This window comes from Anopheles cruzii, chromosome 3 (assembly GCF_943734635.1).
Source record: "Anopheles cruzii chromosome 3, idAnoCruzAS_RS32_06, whole genome shotgun sequence".
In the NCBI taxonomy this organism is placed as follows: Eukaryota; Metazoa; Arthropoda; class Insecta; order Diptera; family Culicidae; genus Anopheles; species Anopheles cruzii.
Genome location: NC_069145.1, coordinates 82,011,892 through 82,029,012, shown reverse-complemented (window position 1 = coordinate 82,029,012; position 17,121 = coordinate 82,011,892). Strand labels below are relative to the sequence as shown.

At 55.2% G+C, this 17,121-nt stretch overlaps 2 protein-coding genes across 2 annotated transcripts; both read right to left on the bottom strand.

Annotated features, from left to right (window-relative positions):
* Positions 1-52: 52 nt before the first annotated feature.
* On the bottom strand, positions 53-1,300 carry LOC128273106 (glucose-fructose oxidoreductase domain-containing protein 1). The gene has a single exon (XM_053011023.1). It carries the CDS (start codon positions 1,298-1,300, stop codon positions 53-55), a length of 1,248 nt encoding a protein of 415 aa, XP_052866983.1.
* Positions 1,301-2,440: 1,140 nt separating this feature from the next.
* LOC128271139 (transmembrane protein 131) lies at positions 2,441-16,575 on the bottom strand. The gene is made up of 4 exons (XM_053008578.1): positions 14,185-16,575; positions 7,540-9,987; positions 7,072-7,446; positions 2,441-5,214 (listed from the first exon to the last, which is right to left on the bottom strand). Exons 1-4 carry the CDS (start codon positions 16,573-16,575, stop codon positions 3,205-3,207), a joined length of 7,224 nt encoding a protein of 2,407 aa, XP_052864538.1. The 3' UTR covers positions 2,441-3,204.
* Positions 16,576-17,121: the final 546 nt, after the last annotated feature.

The following is a 17,121-nucleotide window of genomic DNA, read 5'->3' as shown; positions in this document are numbered from 1 at the left end:
GAGGACGATTTACGGACACCGGCAACCCCGGGGGGGGGTCACTCGGCGCGGCTCAGAAGTAGCCGGCTGCGTGGTTAATACTGGGGTCGACCCGAATGACCGAGCCGGACGCGATCCGGGCGGCGGCATTCGCCAGAGCCCCCTTCTGGTTCGTCGGAGAGTCGGTGCAGATCGAAACCTTCGTCCAGCACCGCTCGTCACTCGACTTCCGTACCGCGTCCAGCACCGCCTGCACGTACAGCCCATCCTCGAAGGTGGCCGCCGCCTGTACCGGTTCCTTGATCCATCCCGCGCTCTCCTTGTTCGGGTGGAATGCATCCCGCAGCGCACCGACCAACTTGCAGAGCCCCTTCACGTAGGGCCGCGGCAGCACGGTGTCCTGGCCGCCGGGCGAAAACTGCAAGTCCTGCACGTCCACGTACAGCATCTCCTCCTTGATGGTGCCGGTGTCCCCGTTCCGCCGGTGGCCGACGAGATCGCCACCGCGCACCGTCAAGTGACCGTTCGGCCCGTACACGACCACCTCCTGGTGGAACGAGTTGTTCGACAGGTGGCAGTTCACGTTGACCGTCACGAGCGTCCCCGGGCCACCGTTGCCGCCCTCGAGCTCCATCTGGAACGTGCAAAAGTCCGGCGCCGTGATGCGCCGTATCCCGGCGATCCCGTTCACGTGCTGCACGTACGTTCGCACCGTTCCGTGCACGCGGATCGCTTTGCGCTCGGTCAGAAACTTTACCAAATCAATCACATGGCTGCCGACGAGATTGAGCGCTCCGCCACCCATCGTCTCATCGCACAGCCAATCGTACCGTGTCCGGAACAGCGATCCCATGCGCACTTTCACGTCGATCAGCGACAGGTCGGAGGCCGGGCCGAGGTAACCCTCGTGGATCGCTCGCCGCATGTGTGCGATCGCGGGCAGAAAGCGGAGCGAGTGGTTGACGATCGAAATAAGTGTCGGATAGTACTGGCAAGCGCGCACCATCTTGAGCGCATCGGTCTGCAGCAACGTCATCGGTTTGTCGCAAACGACGTGCTTTCCGATTCCGAGCGCCTTTACGGAAATCTGCGAGTGCAGATACGGTGGACAGGTGATAAACACGAGGTCAACGTCCTTCCGCAGCAGCACGTCGTCGATCTTGGCCGTGTGGAACGGTATCCGGAGCTCCTGGGCCGCCTGCTCCGCTTCCGCCGCCGTGCGGCCCCAGATGGCCGCGATGCTGAAGCCTTTGTCACGCAAGATCGGCACCAGAACGTGGGTCACTTCGCCCGTCCCGAACATTCCGATTCCGGGAAGCATTTTTGCGGGCCACGGCGTCCGTTCGAAATCCGTTCCGCGGCACTGATCCTGGCACCGTGGCCTACTATTACGCACTTAACACAACATTTGCCTCGCGTGAAATGTAAACAAATCAAAGCGTTTGACAGCTGGCTAACGGCGAGAGCGAGATGGCGCGAGAAACGCTAAAGGTTCACCTGTCACCGGTGACGTTACGAAGCGTTACCTGCTTGAAACGCTTTACATACAATTTTCAAACGGATCACGTGTTCGGAAGCGTTCCGTTTCCGTTGATTTGACTCTATTCTTTCTCTGGCAGCACAATAAAGAAACGATTTGTCGTATTGCTTCTTGCTGATTATTTCTTCTTTTCACTCTCTGTGTGTGTGTTGTGTTTTATTTCATCATTATTCAAAGTTTTCGTTTCATTCGGTGTTCATCATCAGAAATTCCTGCTTTTCTTAGCATAAGATGGAGGAGCAACCATCCACAATGGCCACAGGCGCACGTCAACCGTGTAGAGTGGATTAGTTCTCGTCTCCCGCGCGCTCCGGGTTTACATTCGTCCGTTAGAGTAATCATCCTTTAATCGCAGCATCGTTCATCATCGGGAGAGTTCCGGGGTGTTTTGCCTGTTTTCTGTTTCACCGCTACGCATATTTGCGGCCGCGTGTGTACTGTTGTGTGTATTATATTGGTATAATTATATTTCTTGTGGTTTATTGATTTCATACTTGTTTTCGCATCGCACCCTAAGTCAACCAACAGGCGTCATCTGCGTCACGTTTGCGGGAGAGTAAACAGTTCCACTGTTCACTGTTCGCCGCTATAATCCGGGATTTTTTTTGGTTTGCCTTCGCCTATTGTGTTCTTCGCCTTTTATGCCTTTTACGAATAAATAGTGTGCGTTTCTTGCCTTTACGTTGTTGCACTCCAGCGGGACTCCATATTAGGTTCGTTTGTCATGCAAAGATCGACATCTCTCGGGATGCATACGTTCGGCGCGCGTAGAGTGCGCGCGCAGTGATAGTTATCGGTGCTACATAGCCATAGTGTGAAAAGGCAGCGAAAAGGAATACCACAGAAGCTCCGGCTACTTTTGGTGATGCATCATCCGGCGCCACGTGCAAAACACAGCGCGCAACACAAAAACGAGGCCCTGTGTTGCCTGAGGCCGTTTTCCACCCAATCAAATCGGCAAAGTGGGTGCGCGCCAAGCGACAAAAAGGTGCGAATATTCATTTCTAGTCCAATAAAATCCAAAGGTAAAAATAGATAGTGAAACAATAGTAAACTAAGTAAAAGTTTTAGCATGTGGAGAAGGAAAAAGGGGGAAAACGTTATGAGAATTAATCAACAGCAGCTTGCAGCCACTGAACAAAGTGAGAACAAATGTTAATAAAGCGATAATGATAAAGAGAAAAAGGAGAGAAAAAAGTTAAAATTACTGCACCGGCAACCCACCGGAAGCATCGGAACCAACATGGTGGTAGAGTATTACAAAGTATCTCTAAAACGTAAGCGACTTGATAGTGATTTTAATGTTCGCGCCAACCATTGCCAAGAGAAGGCCGAATTCAATTCAGTTTCGCGTTTTCTGGCAAAACTAATTCCAAAGATTCGAAAGTTTTGCGCCATCTCGTGCGCTTCCGGTGCAAACGATAATCTAATTTTAAAAAGAAACATTATGAAAGCAACAGTTTTATCCATACTTTGCCAATGGTTATTGAACATAATTTCAAACTGCCACGTTCGGGTGGTGAAAAGAACAAAGAGAGAAAAAATGGATGGACCAATCCATGAAGGGAGGGATTAGACCGCGAAAGAGGCCCATCCCGGACAAAAAATATCATGATTTGTAAAGCACTCTCACAGGCCAAACGGCCAGTGAGCCAGTGATGCGCAATCGTAAGCCATCACTGATTCTACTTCTTCTTGGCTGCCGCTGCCCACGGATCGCTATTGCTAGCCGAAGCCCAGATCGAACCGAGTTGAAAGGGATCGTACGTGGAGGTAACGATCGACGACGACGACGCGGACGAGGACGATGCGGACGAAGATGACGAAGACGAGGCGCCGGATGATGAGCGGGACGAGGAGGATGATGATGCAGCACCACCGCCCACAGCGGCGCTAGGAACGGTCGGTGACGATGGTCCTCCCGAAGAGCCGCCACTGACGGCGGTTGATGTTGCCTCATCGGACGATAGCTGACGGAGTAACTGCTGCTGCTGATGCTGCTGCTGCTGGCTGTGATGCTGATGATGGTGGTTGTTGCTGTTGTGGTTTTGATGTGAAAGAAGCAGCTGATGCTGTTGCTGCTGTTGCTGTTGCTGCTGTTGCTGTTGCTGAAGGAGCGCCATCCCACCAATGGCGTTTGCCGGCCCACCTACGGACAGCAGGTTGGAGAAACCGGGCGGTGGAGCGATCGCTGACTGCGTTGCGTACCAAGCGTCGGTCAGGCACGCACCATGCCCCAGACCGTCGCCGGTTGCCAGTGAAGCGGCTTGTTGGAGTTGCAGCAAACGATTGGCGGAGGCTTGTGCGGCCGCAGCTGCCATGATTCCGACCGGGTATTCTGTAGACTGGGTATCGTCGGTTGCCAGTGAAGCGGCTTGTTGGAGTTGCCGTAAACGATTGGCGGAGGCGTGTGCGGCCGCAGCAGCCATGATTCCGACTGGGTATTGCATCGAAAAAGCAAGCTCAAACTGCTCGTACTGCGTTTGAGTGGCCAGATTGTTCCAAACATCGGAAGCTCCCCATTCGAGCAGCCCTGCCGTCGTCGTGGATGATGGGTTCGATTTGTGCGCGGACGATAAGGGCCAGTTCATTGGAGCGCCTTCGATGCTGGCACCGGTGCTGTTCCACTCATGCTGCTGCTGCTGCTGCTGCTGTTGATGCATCGAAAGTGATGCGTTTCGTTGTCCAACAAAATCGTTTCCCAGAGTTCCGCCACCGATGTGGGCTGCCAATAGCGAACCACGATTATGCGGCTGCACCATGGACGGTGTTGGTGTGGCCACCGACGCTGAAACTCCCCGGAAGCGATCGCTCTGGTCCGTCTGCTGGTGGTGTAGATCGGCAAAGGATTGTGAAAAGAAACTGTCCGACTGTTGGCTGGCCGTGCCTGGAGCAATGCAAGAAGATTCTGCTCCCCTGGCTGTGGGCAGCTGTCCGGGACGATGTATGACATGTCCACCGAATGGTTCCCAGCAGTTTGTCACACCGGTGCCTGCTAGGCCGGCACCGAATCCAATGCCATCACCATCGGGCCCACTATCGGTGCCGCTGTCAGTCGGTGATTTCTTCGACGTTCCAATCGGACCCAAGTTAGCCGTTGCTGTGGTGACGAACGGGGCGGACTTGTAGCTTTCGTCTTTCGCTTTAACCGTTTCATACCGATTAGACGAGTCCTGGAGGGCGTGTTTGCGAGGAGCTCCACCAGCACCAGTGGACAGCGAGGACATTACGCCACTCGTTCCGTAGCTATTACCAAGCGTCTTCAGATTGGCGCCTTGATTTAGCCGTGCCTGTCCCGAAGCAGCGCCCGTAGACAGTGGAGTAAATAGATCCATTCCGAAACCACCGTTCGCAATCGAAGCGGGCTTTGCATTCGGCATTTGAGCAACGACATCGCTGAAGCGAGCGCAATTTTCTCCCCAAACCGTCGATGAAGTGCTGGCCGCCGCCGTTGGTAACGGGATCGAAGCATTCTGCAGGATCGTTCCGAGTGTGGAGGATTTGTGCTGCTGCTGAGACGGGGAGCTGAACTGCAGAGCGGTGCCCTTGTACTGCTGCGCCGCACCCTGTTTACCACCACCGCCGTTTGCCGTCCCTTTCTTGCCCTGGTTGGACTTTCGCTCGCGGCCCGGAGTTTTGCTGAACTTTTTCGCCGCAGCCTGCTGCTGCTGCTGCTGCTGCTGGGCAGCTTCAATCTGTTGGATGGAGCAATAAAACGATCACTGATTAGATCAACTCACTCGCCGATGAACTCCTCCCGAGCAGTCTGTGTGGCCCGTTTATGGCCTACAGTGAGACGTGCACAACACTTCCTGAATCTCTCGCGTTTGTAAACATTAAACCGTGCGGGACCTTGATAAATGGGTTTTCTGTTTTTCAACCCTCAAAACGCGACCATGACCTTGCCCCTCGTCCCGGTGCGAGACAAGTGAATTACACGACACGACTCTGGCGCTTGTGGCGCTCCCCGCATACTCAATCAACCGAACCCCGCGTGATGGCAGGCGCGACCTTGTGTGCCAGCCGGTTACAGCATACACAAACATCGATTTCTTTTGGCGATAGTGAGGCGCATTATTATCTTTCGATATCCGATTGTTGTTGTTGCCGGAAAGATACGTCTTTCGGTTATCGTGAAGTATTATAGTAAAAGGGCAGCGCCGCGCGGGTACGAATAATTGCCACACCGTTTATAGTTGGAAGTTATTCACGGCGCAACGACCCCTACCCAATACAAACCGGAACCGTGCCCCCTTCACCGTGTGGTGAATCACGATTCGTTACGGATCTTATCTAATCTCAAATTTAAAGCTCTCCCAAACGATCTGCGGCAGCGGCAGCGACGACAGCAGGCCGGTGATAAGGGTGACAAAACAAAAAGTTCTAAATTTAGGCATCACGTTACGAGTGGCGTTGTGCGGCACTCGAAAGACCGGCCTTACGTTCGACGTCATGCGAGAGGGTTGTGACCGGTTTAAACCGAGTCTCCCCACCGAGTGAGGGAAAGAATGTGGGCATTGAATCGTCATGCGGGACACCCGATAAAGATTACGATGGTAATGATCGGTTGACACGAGACTGATGATCGTTACACTTTTTAATTACATAATTTGTTGAAGAAATGAATCAAAAGTTCGTACAAAGTGAAACATTGAAACGATCGAAAGAGTTGCCGCACTCAACCGACAAAAAAAACGCTGATTCGCTTACCGACAGAACTGTGTAACCCGATCTTCTCTGGGGTCTCTCCTTCTCTACGCGCGCTCGCCCGCAGTGTTTGGTGACACACGCGACGACGGCCGCGCCATGTGCGTGAAGGAGGAACGGAGCATTGAATCGATGTTGGCGGCGGCACATTATGTCGCGCTGTTTGTGTTTTACGTTTTAAAATAAATATAAACACTCGTGAAACTCGCGCACACACTCGCCGGGAATGTGTGTTTTTTGCTTCTTTGCCTCTTTGTCACTCCATTCGCATGTGCTCGTCGTCGTTGCCACTGTTTTTCCGGTTCGGAATGAAGCCAGCAGTAACTGCTGCTCACAGCGCAGCTGCACATAAAAACGCGATCGTGGCAAATGCATACGATCATGTGCTGCTGCCGGTTCTGCTGCTGCCACCGGCGAACCAAATTCCATGAACGCAAGACCACGCGCAAGAGGCGGTGGCGCGTCTGCGCAAGAAAAAAGTGTTGCGAGCTCACGTGCAGCAACATCGTACACGCAGCACGAGCGCATCGTTATTGCGCGCGTGTGCGAAATACGCACACGCACAAACCAAAAACGTGGCAGAATAACGAGGCCGGCGTAACAAATAAATTAATCTACAAAGCGATTCGCGTAAACGAAAGGATAAACAATCCCCTCTCTTTGACCCCTTCCGGGCCGTCGAAACAATGTTCGTACGATTCGTTACCATTCGATGGCCATTAATCGTCCGTTGGCCGTGCGTATCGTTAATCAGGCACACGTGAGCGAAGTCTCCGCGGGGGAAGATAAATTAACTCATCAGCTACTCGCTGATGATCGCGTCCGCAACGAGCTCCGTCACTCACCTGCCCATTAATACCGCTACCGAGAGGACCACCTACAGCGGGCAGGATTACGACGTTGCCACCAGGGTTGTTGTTTTCCTTCTCCACGTAAGCACCGCCGCCATCGGACGTCACGAGGAAGGCAGCAAGCTTGTCGCTTGCCTTAAGCAGTTCTACGCTCCTGGCATTTCCGGTGGTCCCGGCACTCGGTGCTCCACGAGATCCTCCCGTGGATTGCGTTTGCTTTCCACTGCGACACTTGGTTCCAACGCCACCGCTAGTGCCGTCGTCACTTGTCGACGCACGGGATGATGAAGATTCCTTCGGTAGGGCAATGGCCGCCGTTGAGCAGGGTGTCGTCGTGGTTGTCGCCGTTACCGTTGGCTTTTGACTAGACTGGGATGTGGATGCGGCGGATGATGATGACGATGATGCTGCTGCTGCTGCTGGGGAGCTGCTGCTCGTGCTGGTGTTGGTACCGGCAAAAACGGTGGCCAATGAGACCACCACCGATTCGTAGCTGACTGGGAGACTCTTCATCTTCTTGACGTTCGCTTTCGGTGCACCGCCGCCGCCACCGGTGGGCGGTTGGAATGGCCTCGGATGTGGCTGTTGCTGCTGCTTCGTCGTTGGTGAGGGCGATGAAGACGATGACGACGAGGGTGACGATACCGAAGATGACGATCCGCTTGCGCTTGCCTCGAGTGACGAACAGTCCTCTTTGACGAAGTTCCTCGGTGATGACGATGTTTGATGATGTTGCTGCTGCTGCTGCTGTTTGGCGACATTTGAATTTGATTCAAGCACGCCCGTTAAGTCACTGGTTACGACGACTGCTGTCGATTTGGTGGGTTGCTTCGACTCATTCGGCACCGGCACCGGTGCCACCGTCGCCGTCGCCTGTCCACCATTAGTACGCCCTGCTGTCACGGCGGCCGCTTCGTTCCTGAAATCGGTGCCCAAAGCACCACTGTCCCCAACTTCTTCCGAGGCGTTTGGCTTCGATCGCTCTTTGGTGGTCATTTCCTTGGGTGGCGTGATCGACCGACGGCCGCTTTTGTTGACGGCCGCTTGTGTCCTCGATCCTGCCGCCGCTTGCTTCGCGGCGTCAGCACCCCGATTCAGATTGGCGGTAAACTCCGCCCAGGCACGGGTGAACCGATTGGCGGTACTGTCTGCGGCCGCCGGTCCATGCGTCGGACCCGTTCCATTCGGCGCCCGATCCGCACCGCCACCCTTCGGTTGCGTTTGAGGGAGACTTCCTTTACGGTCGGCTTTGCGATTGTTGCGTGACGCCATCGTCGCCGAAGCGGATCGATGGTTTCCGCTTCCTTGTGAGTCCTTCACCTCGGAGGCCGTCGTGGACGGTGCGGCCCCGGCTGCGGCAGATGAGTGCTGCAACGCAATCTGCCGTAGATCGAGCGGGGGTTGGACCGGGCCCTTCTCACGCGTCATGCTCACAAAGTGGTTCCTCAGCACCCGGTTCGAGTCAAGGAATGCGGCCACGAGCGTACCCGCCAAGGCGGCCGTTACGGCCACCATCAGCAGCATCCGGAAGACCGCTTCGAACCACGGTCGCTGCAAGCTCAGCCCGCACATCTCCAGGCCGCGCATTGGGACCGTTCCGAGGAGCGTGAAGTTGACCGGAAAGTTGTTGATGTTCGTGTCGAAGTGGAGCATCCGCACGACGCGCGCCAACGTAAAGTCCGGCGCAAACGCAATCTCAATCTTACGGCTCGCGTTCGGCGGCAGCTCGAACGGTGCGCAGTCCAGCACCTTGAAGCCGTATCCTTCGCAGAGCGCTTCCTCGATCCGGATGCCGGATATCACGATCGGTACCTCACCGTAATTGCGCGCCGTAAACGTGCGCCGCGTTTCGACGCCCGCCTCCAGCTGAGCACCTTCCGCCGGCGGCCGGCGGGGTCCATCCGCCTCATCCGTTTTCCGGCTGTTGATAGGGCCGGTCCCCTCCGACCTCTGCTGCTGCTGCTGCTGCTGGTCGTAGTACGCGTTTCCGCACAACCGCAAGTGCTTGTCGGTCATCTCGAACTGCAGTGCGGTCGGTGAACCGGGCCGCCGGTTGCCAAACTTGAACTGCGGCACCACGGCCCGCGCCTGTATCCAGGCGGCATCGATTAGCGTGAGGTTGTTGCGCATGTACAGCACGGTCGAGTAGGTGCCGGGCTGGCGGGCCGTAAACTTGACCGCGATGCGCAGAAACGATTGCGGTTTCACGTAGTTCACGTAGATGTCGTCGGTGTCGAAGAGAAAGAACGAGAACACGGGCTCCTCGCTGAGGCTACAGTTCGGGCACGCCGTCAGCACCTCGGCCGGCAGCGGCGTTCCACCGTCCACGGCCGGGGTCGGCCCGTGCACGGCCACGTCGTGCAGCACCAGGTGCACGAACAGGATCTGATCGGACGGGTTGTTGATCGTGATCAGCTTGACCGCCTCCTGTTCGACCTGCAGCGTCGGAAAGAAGACGTTCTCGTGCAGCAGCTTCGGCCACGCCAGCTCGACGCTTGCGTTGAACTCGAACTTGCGGCTCGCGGCCTCGGCCAGCACCTGAAACTGGACGCTCGTCAACCGCTGGCGCATTTCGGCGTAACGCTGCAGCTGCTCGAGCAGCTTGTCGCTGTCCAGGCGCCGGTACTGCTCGTAGCTGTCCAGCGTCGCCATCCACTTCACCCCGAACGGTTTCGAGAGCAGATCGAAGCTACTGTAACACTCGGTGCCGCACACTGCCTTCGGGTCGAACAGCAGCCGACCGATCGTGGCCATCGACTCCGGGTACAGGACCACGGTGGGCAGCGGCCGCTGCTTGTCCGGCGACAGGAACTCGTAGCTCAACCCCGGCACCTCCGTCCGGATGCTCTCGATGTGGATCTTCGACGGGAACGTGGAAGCGGCCATCAGTGGCACGGAACACAGTTTCCCCTGTCGGAAGAGAGAATAAAAAACGGACACGAAACCAGTTTAGAAATGTGAAAGCAAATAATACGGACAATCTGCGACTGCTGCGTGTGTGTGTGTGCTTTGAGTTGTATTTGCATATTGCGATTCTTTCTTCGCCGTTTTCCTCCTCTTTCCGATCTGTCCTGTTTTCTGTTAGGGGAAATTTGAATTCCTTCGAAAGCAAACCCAAAAAAAATGGTCCACCGCCCAATATTAATCGCATGCGACCGGTGGTGGCGGCCGAGGGAATAGAGCGTAAAGTGGTTTGTCACGACGCCAAAAACGCCGGCAACACAACGCGCCTTTCGCGCCACGCCAAGTTTCTCGGTGGCGCAACCCCGTAAAATAGCCGGTCCCTCGTCAACATTTGAAATATAAATACGAACAACAAAACAACGACTAATCGCAACCGGAACCTCTGCCCATCGCGATCGCGATCGATTAGGGCGGACCAGGAAAAAGACGCCGCAACCGCCACCGGCAGCATGATTGATGTAGTGAACCTTTCGGCCACCGAAGTAAGGTGTTCCCTCCTCGTCGTTCGGCGCCTTCCGATGAGAGCGTTATCGATTATTTACCATCGGCCCCCCCTGCCGGGGCCACGCGACCAAATGTGGCGCAACATTAGCAGTGACGTCGTCGAACCCGAACCCGAGAGGAACATGTTTGGCACGTGGTGTAGCATCTTAGCAAATGAGTGACGACGCTACTGATTGCGGATGCTTCCGCTCTAGTTTGCCCCACCGATCGCCCCAGATGCCGGAAACGGCAACAGCGATCGAAGTGTGACCGAAAACACCAACCGAAGGCAACGAGCATTCTCTGCGGTAATCGGCGAGAAACAGATCGATCGATCAACACACCAACACCGATCGGTTGCGAGATCGCCAACATTATCAGCTGATTCGCAACGACGGCGCCAGTTCCTCTGGTGTCCCCTCCCGACACACGATTAGCAGATCATCTCCCGAACGGACGGACGGAGGACGTCGTGAGGACGGACCGTGATAATCAGCTTCGCAAACACAAAACGTGCCTCTCCTCACAGACCCTCCCGCGGTCCGTGGTTCCTTTTAGTGGGTTGACTCGAATCGAGGCATATCTAGAGCTATTCCGTTCTTGACCACAAACACTTGCGACCGCTGAGCTCAGCACGGTACATAACCTTCGCCGTGGGAATAAACTCAATTTGTGACCGCCGACCAAGCCATCTAAACGAAACGATAACGAAACAACATAACTCAACAATTAAATGTTTTCCTTTGTCAACAAACCATACACATGTAGGAACCCTGATAAGAAGGGCGCATGATGCACAAAAGACAACCTTAAACTTTGGACCTTAAATTTGACGTGTCATTTAGTGTCACTTCAGTGACAAAAGGAATCGAAAAAAAAAACAATAACGATTGTAATAAGTGCTAAATGATAGCGTCCACAGGCCGGGTGTGTCGGGCGCGCACGATAAGACGACCTTCTCCCCGACCGTAGACCGCAGCAACCTCGTGGTCGGAACTTTGTCCATGAACTGCCGCCGCCACTACTGCTGCCTGCTGCCTCCTGCCACCCGCGGTAAGGGGTTTCCCGAAAGCATCGTCGTCGAACTACATCTGTCACTTTCGACAACGACATTCACCCGCAGCAAGGAGAACCCTCCCCCGGCGGCTTATCGAGGGCGATACGGCCGATAAAAGTAGCGGCGATTTAAGCGCGCATATTAAACACACGCCACGCCATAAAGGACCCGGAGGCCCCGGATGGGGTTACCACCGGAAGGGCTCCGCCGTCAATGAGGTGTGTGTATTGTGTGGTCGTGGGGTCAAAACATCGAAAGTTGTTTCCCCTTTCGTACGGACGATAACGAACAATCGAGCATATCAATAAAAGACTTTGGAAGTATTTTTTTCCCATTTGCATCGCCAAATATTGCTACATAAATTATGAGAACCTAGCGTTTGAGGGGCCGCCCCTGCTGGCCGATAAGCGGCAAAAAAGGGGAATTTTCGATGAGTGCCACCAGTTGGTTTCAATCATCCGACGCCGCGTAGATGAAGTGGCAAGCTATTTGCTGCCGCCCTTTTACATAAGTGGCGCTTGTGAAAATCGGCGATTCAAAGTCGATCATCTCTCTCCCTACCTTCTGGCGTGCGGATTTAAGTTGTTTCTTTTCAAGTGCCCTTCAGATCGACATTTTTATCTCCTTCCGAGTGGCAAGCCGCAAACCCCATCGTGATTAAAACGTGGAGCGCTCGCATCGTATCCCTCCGCCGCGTTGAATAAAATGTAACGAAACTGTCTAGCGCCAAAAATATGCGTCGATAAATTAACATAAATATATATCGATCGTTATCCGCATCGCACCGCTTTCCCTCGGGCCCCCGTCGTGATGACATTTTCATTCCTTCGCGAAACAGGTTCAAGGATTAATGCGTTGGCCCGGCTTCGGAACCGTATTTGCATAGAGGCGCGATAGACCACCAGGCGATCATGTACACCATTCTGGGGTCAGCAGCAGCAGCAGCAGGGGGTGATGATGGAGTCTAGAGCATGGGTTCGGTGGCAGCGAAATATATGCGTGATCGGCACATTTCCGTCTAGGCGCACACAGCTAGGCACACATTTAAGAATCCACCGCCCAGATGTCCTTTTTGGTGGGGACATTTATAAAACTTAATGGAGCAAATAAATGAGCGAAGTTTTTTGTGTCTCTGGGTCTAGGAATTTCTGTGATGACTGCCGTCATCTCCCGTGTGGCCTTGCAAAAAATGCCGATGCGTGATCGATATTATCGGTTCGATCCATAACATCATCACAGCCGCTCGGCGGGTCCTCGGACGGCGCCAAAAAACGCTTTGTTTGTTGGTATACACAACTGGCCCCGCTAGCGCACGGCGTAATTCTTCACTCGGTGCCACGGATAAACACCGACCGGCACCGATCGTCAGCTAATAATTCGACAAGCATCGCATGCTGCCGCCGCCATGATCAGCCGCGGCGAACCCGAGAGACCGTTGCCTGATTATCGGTGCAACGCAATAAAGGAAGCACACGTTATCGTACGAGGAACTCGCGGTTGATTCTCGCGACACAACAAACATTTTCCGTGCTCAACTTGTGGTACATTGTTTAGCCAAAGGCCGCCCCACATGCCCGCCCTCGGTGAGAATCAACCAGCACACAACAGAGCACACAGTTTGTTGGAGGTACCGACCGCCATTCGTTTCAACCACGAACCGCAAAATATTGGCGTGTGGTTATGTTTCTTAGTGCGATTGTTAATGAAAACTATCCATTCCTTATCGCTATGGGGTCCCCCGCGGTTTCGAAATGATTCCTTTTCCCACATAACAATATTCAAATCTCCCTGCAAAGAAAGCGTTCAACGCGCAGGAAAAGTTAAGAAAATGCTCCAAAATGGAACGTAATCACGTGAGTCATAAAGTCACTACACCATGAGGAAAAATGGAGGACGTTCCACATTATTCCGTCCACAACAACAACCTCCCGCAAAGTCACCGCCCGGCTTCGGGTGCTTCGAACATTTCGACGATCGTTCGACAAACTCTGCGGTACCCTTTCCCATCCGTTGCCACTCCCTTCTGAATTATTTCGTTCCGTCTTGCGATTGTAGCCTTTGGGCCAAGCATTGGATCATCCGTGTCGGATTTAACTCTCAACCAAGCCGGAGTTAACGGAGAACTGGGACATTTTTTTCCCAAAAAAACCTTCACCACCACTTTTACTACCGACCAGAACGGATGGAGAAGTTTGGAGATCGTATTTCGAAGGAATTCGAGCTGCAGACACGCACCAAACCCTTAGCCGCCCGGGGACGAACGTGTCGAAGGAGGGAACGAACCTCAGACCAAAATATTTACGATCGCACCCCCCACAAGCTAAGTTTATCCAGCATCCGTTGAAACGAAGCATTTGTCGCAGTTGCATCATTGTTGCATCTTCCTCACTCGCCTCGCCCGTGACTTATGGCCAAGACCTGCCCGAGATCGGACTATTTGGAGCGCACCGAGAAGCCGCTGACGCGTCGTGAATCGTGAACAAGCATTGTCTAATGAGAATGACTATGACGATGATGATTTCATTTACAATCAATGTATTCCCTTCTTTTCAAAACGGTCTAAACGGCAGCAGAGGCAAAACGGGTTGTAAAGCAATACTCACCGGAAAACAATTGGCAAAGCGTAGACGCTCCCGTATGAGATGCAGGTCACCGACGGCGGTGGTGAAGCGGAGCGGAGTCACGATCTCCTCGTAGTCGGTTTTCACCGTGAACCGGCCCTGGTAGCTATCGATCGTGCCACTCTGAACGCTGATCTGATAGACGATCCACTCGCCCGGCTGCACCGTGTGGCAAAAGGCGAGCTCGTCCAGCCGGAGCGCTCCGCAGCCCAGCAGGACGACGGTGATCGTCGGAGCACCGACCGCCGCCTCCGACGTGATCGCACCCTTCCAGTGGATGATCGGTATCGGGACGGGGTTCGGATTGACGAACGCAACCAACGCTTCGCCAATGGTCGCAATCGGAAGCACGGCAAAGTCGAGCTCAAACTCTTCGTCTTCGTCATTGAGCCTACTAACAAGTTCAGCCGGAAGTCCAGTTAGCAGCGAGGCGTCACGTACCTCGGGGGACAGAATGCGCTCCAGCTTGCCACTGTACGCGAGCACCGGAAGCTCGTAGTCGGTGATGTTCGTCGTCAGCCGGATGTGCGTGGAGATCGTACCCGGGGGCCACCGATCGTCACCGCCGTTGGCCGTCGGCTTACGCGAGATACGGAGCAGTGTGCGTTCATCGTTTGGCTGCAGGACGATCGGGCCGAAGTCGTCGATCGTGAAGTAGCGCGAGCAGTTTTCCGGTACGCTAATGTTCGTGATCGACAATGGCACGTGGAATTGGTTCCGGATCACGAGCGGACGCCGACCGTCGGTCAGCGTGCCCGCGCCCGGAGTGTCCTCCCCGTTTGCCGGCGGCACCAGAAACCGCAGCACTTCCTCGTTGTACTGAATGCTGCCCTTCAACACTTCACCAGCGAAAGGAATCGCCAGTACGCTCAGCACCTCCTCGACGCGATCGTCGATCAGCAGTTCTGCTTCGAGTTCCTCGTCATCATCCGCATCCTCTTGCTCGTCGAGCGGGACTTCTGTCGCATAAGCTAGCCCCACGATTTTACTGCCCCCCGCTCGCTCGCTCATTAGCGTCGCTGTTGCCTTTGAGCCCTCGAATCGGTCCGATTCCTGATCGTCATCTTCCGGCGCCGGAGCCGTCGAAACGCGTTCGAGATTGAGCAGTATCCGGCCGCTTATTAGCCGCCGATCGCTCGACAGTTTCGACCAGTCGAACTCAACGTGCAGTGTGCGCTCTTCGGCCACCAGGACGTGCATGCAGAGCACCGACTCGATGTCGTCCGCCTGGACGCCCCAGCTCTTCACTTTCACCGGTTGGCTGCCGGAATTGAAAAGATCCAGGCTCAGCCAGGTGCTCGAATTGCGATTGCTTCCCGTGAGCCCGGCGCTGGCGCCGGCGGCCACAGCCACGGCCGAAGCAGCCGCTGCCGAACCAGCGGCCGCAGCGGAGGTCAGGCCGAGCTCGAGGAACGGGATGCGCGAGTACAGACCCGTCTCCTTGAAGATCTCCACCTCGATCGGCACCACGAGCATCTTATCGATCAGCGACGGTTCCGCCACGCCGCCCGAGATTTTGATACGCACGTACGCGATATGGCTGCCGGGGGTTCGCGCGTGGAACCGCACCCGTATCACGGTGCGCGTACTGTGCGGCGGTATCTCCCACAGGGCCTGTGGCCCCTCCTGTGCACCGCTGGGTAGCTCCAGCTGAAAGTTGCCCCCGCTGCTGTAGATCTCGACGATCTGCAGTGGCGTATCGTGCGGATTGTACAGCGTAATCTCGGGCGACAGTGTGGCGTTAAGGGGCGCCTGTAGGCCCACCAACGGCCGCAACCGGTACGGGCACTCGATGCCCTCGCCCTGCACCTGATACCGCACCATGCCGAAGGAGGTGTGAATGAGCAGCGAACCCTCGGCCGGTCCCAGTTTGCGTGGCAGGTACACCACGTTGAAGGTCGTGTTGCCACCGGGCGGAATGACCTTCTCCTTGAAGTACGAGCTCGAGAACTCGGCCGTGCTGCCGGCGATCGAGCCAAGGTAGACGCTGCGGTTTTTGTGCCGATTGTACAGCACCACCAGCTGGTTGTGCGGATCGCCGATCGACCGGTCGGCAAAGTTCAGCATCCACGGCTGAAACTGCAGATTGGTGGCCGCCTCCTCGCTCAGCACCCCTCCGTACCCGTCGATGGGTGGACTGGCGAACAGTGACCCCTCCTCGTCGAGCATGATGCCTTCCATTAGCACCGAGCTGGGATCGTGGTGCGAGGACGATGCGGATACGGAACCGGCCGCATCGGATGACGGCACATCCTGGGCGGCGGTTGAGCTCTGTGAATGCAGCACCTGCAGAAACATCAGCAGAATGCTGAAGGTTCGCACCGTCCCTCGTTGCTTAGTGCCGCCGTCGCCTACTGCTGCTGTAACCACCATTGTGTTGTCGTACTTTGAAGCGACGTCGCGATCAAATCAAGCCTGCAATTTTCACCCGAAAAAATCGTTTTTGGCGCCGACTCTCGCCGTGTAAAGGATCGTTACTCGTTACGCGCGCGCACATACACGACGACGATCGGTTTCACGACGAACAGGCCGAATGGCGAGCGGCGGCAGCTGCAACTCGCTTGCACCCGTTGCACCTACCACTGGGTCAAGGATACACTCTCTTTAGGTTTAGGTTTCTTTTTTTTCGCCTTCGCCTATCTCGCACTCTGTCGACGACCACGGGCACTGGCCGCGCGCGCTATTGCTTGCTTCCTTTCTTGGCGCTTCCTTGGCGTTTCGCACACGCACACTCGCAGGCTTTCTTTGCTCTTTGCCACTTCCTCTCGGGCTGTTGCTCTTCTGCGCACACACACACGCACTTACGTGACGCGGCTCGCGTGCATTTGCGTCGATCACCAACGCACCGGCGGCGGCCTCCCGCGGTTGCACTCACTTCACGACTAAACCAATCGTCGCCGTCGGCGGCCCCCGCGATGC

Excerpts from the sequence above, each read along its gene's own strand:
- LOC128273106 (XM_053011023.1), bottom strand. The coding sequence starts at position 1,300 with ATGCTTCCCGGAATCGGAATGTTCGGGACGGGCGAAGTGACCCACGTT.
- LOC128271139 (XM_053008578.1), bottom strand. The coding sequence starts at position 16,575 with ATGGTGGTTACAGCAGCAGTAGGCGACGGCGGCACTAAGCAACGAGGG. Across the intron at positions 9,988-14,184 it reads GCTTTGCCAATTGTTTTCCG|GGGAAACTGTGTTCCGTGCC; the intron begins GTGAGTATTGCT and ends CTCTTCCGACAG. Across the intron at positions 5,215-7,071 it reads GTAGCGGTATTAATGGGCAG|ATTGAAGCTGCCCAGCAGCA; the intron begins GTGAGTGACGGA and ends TCCATCCAACAG.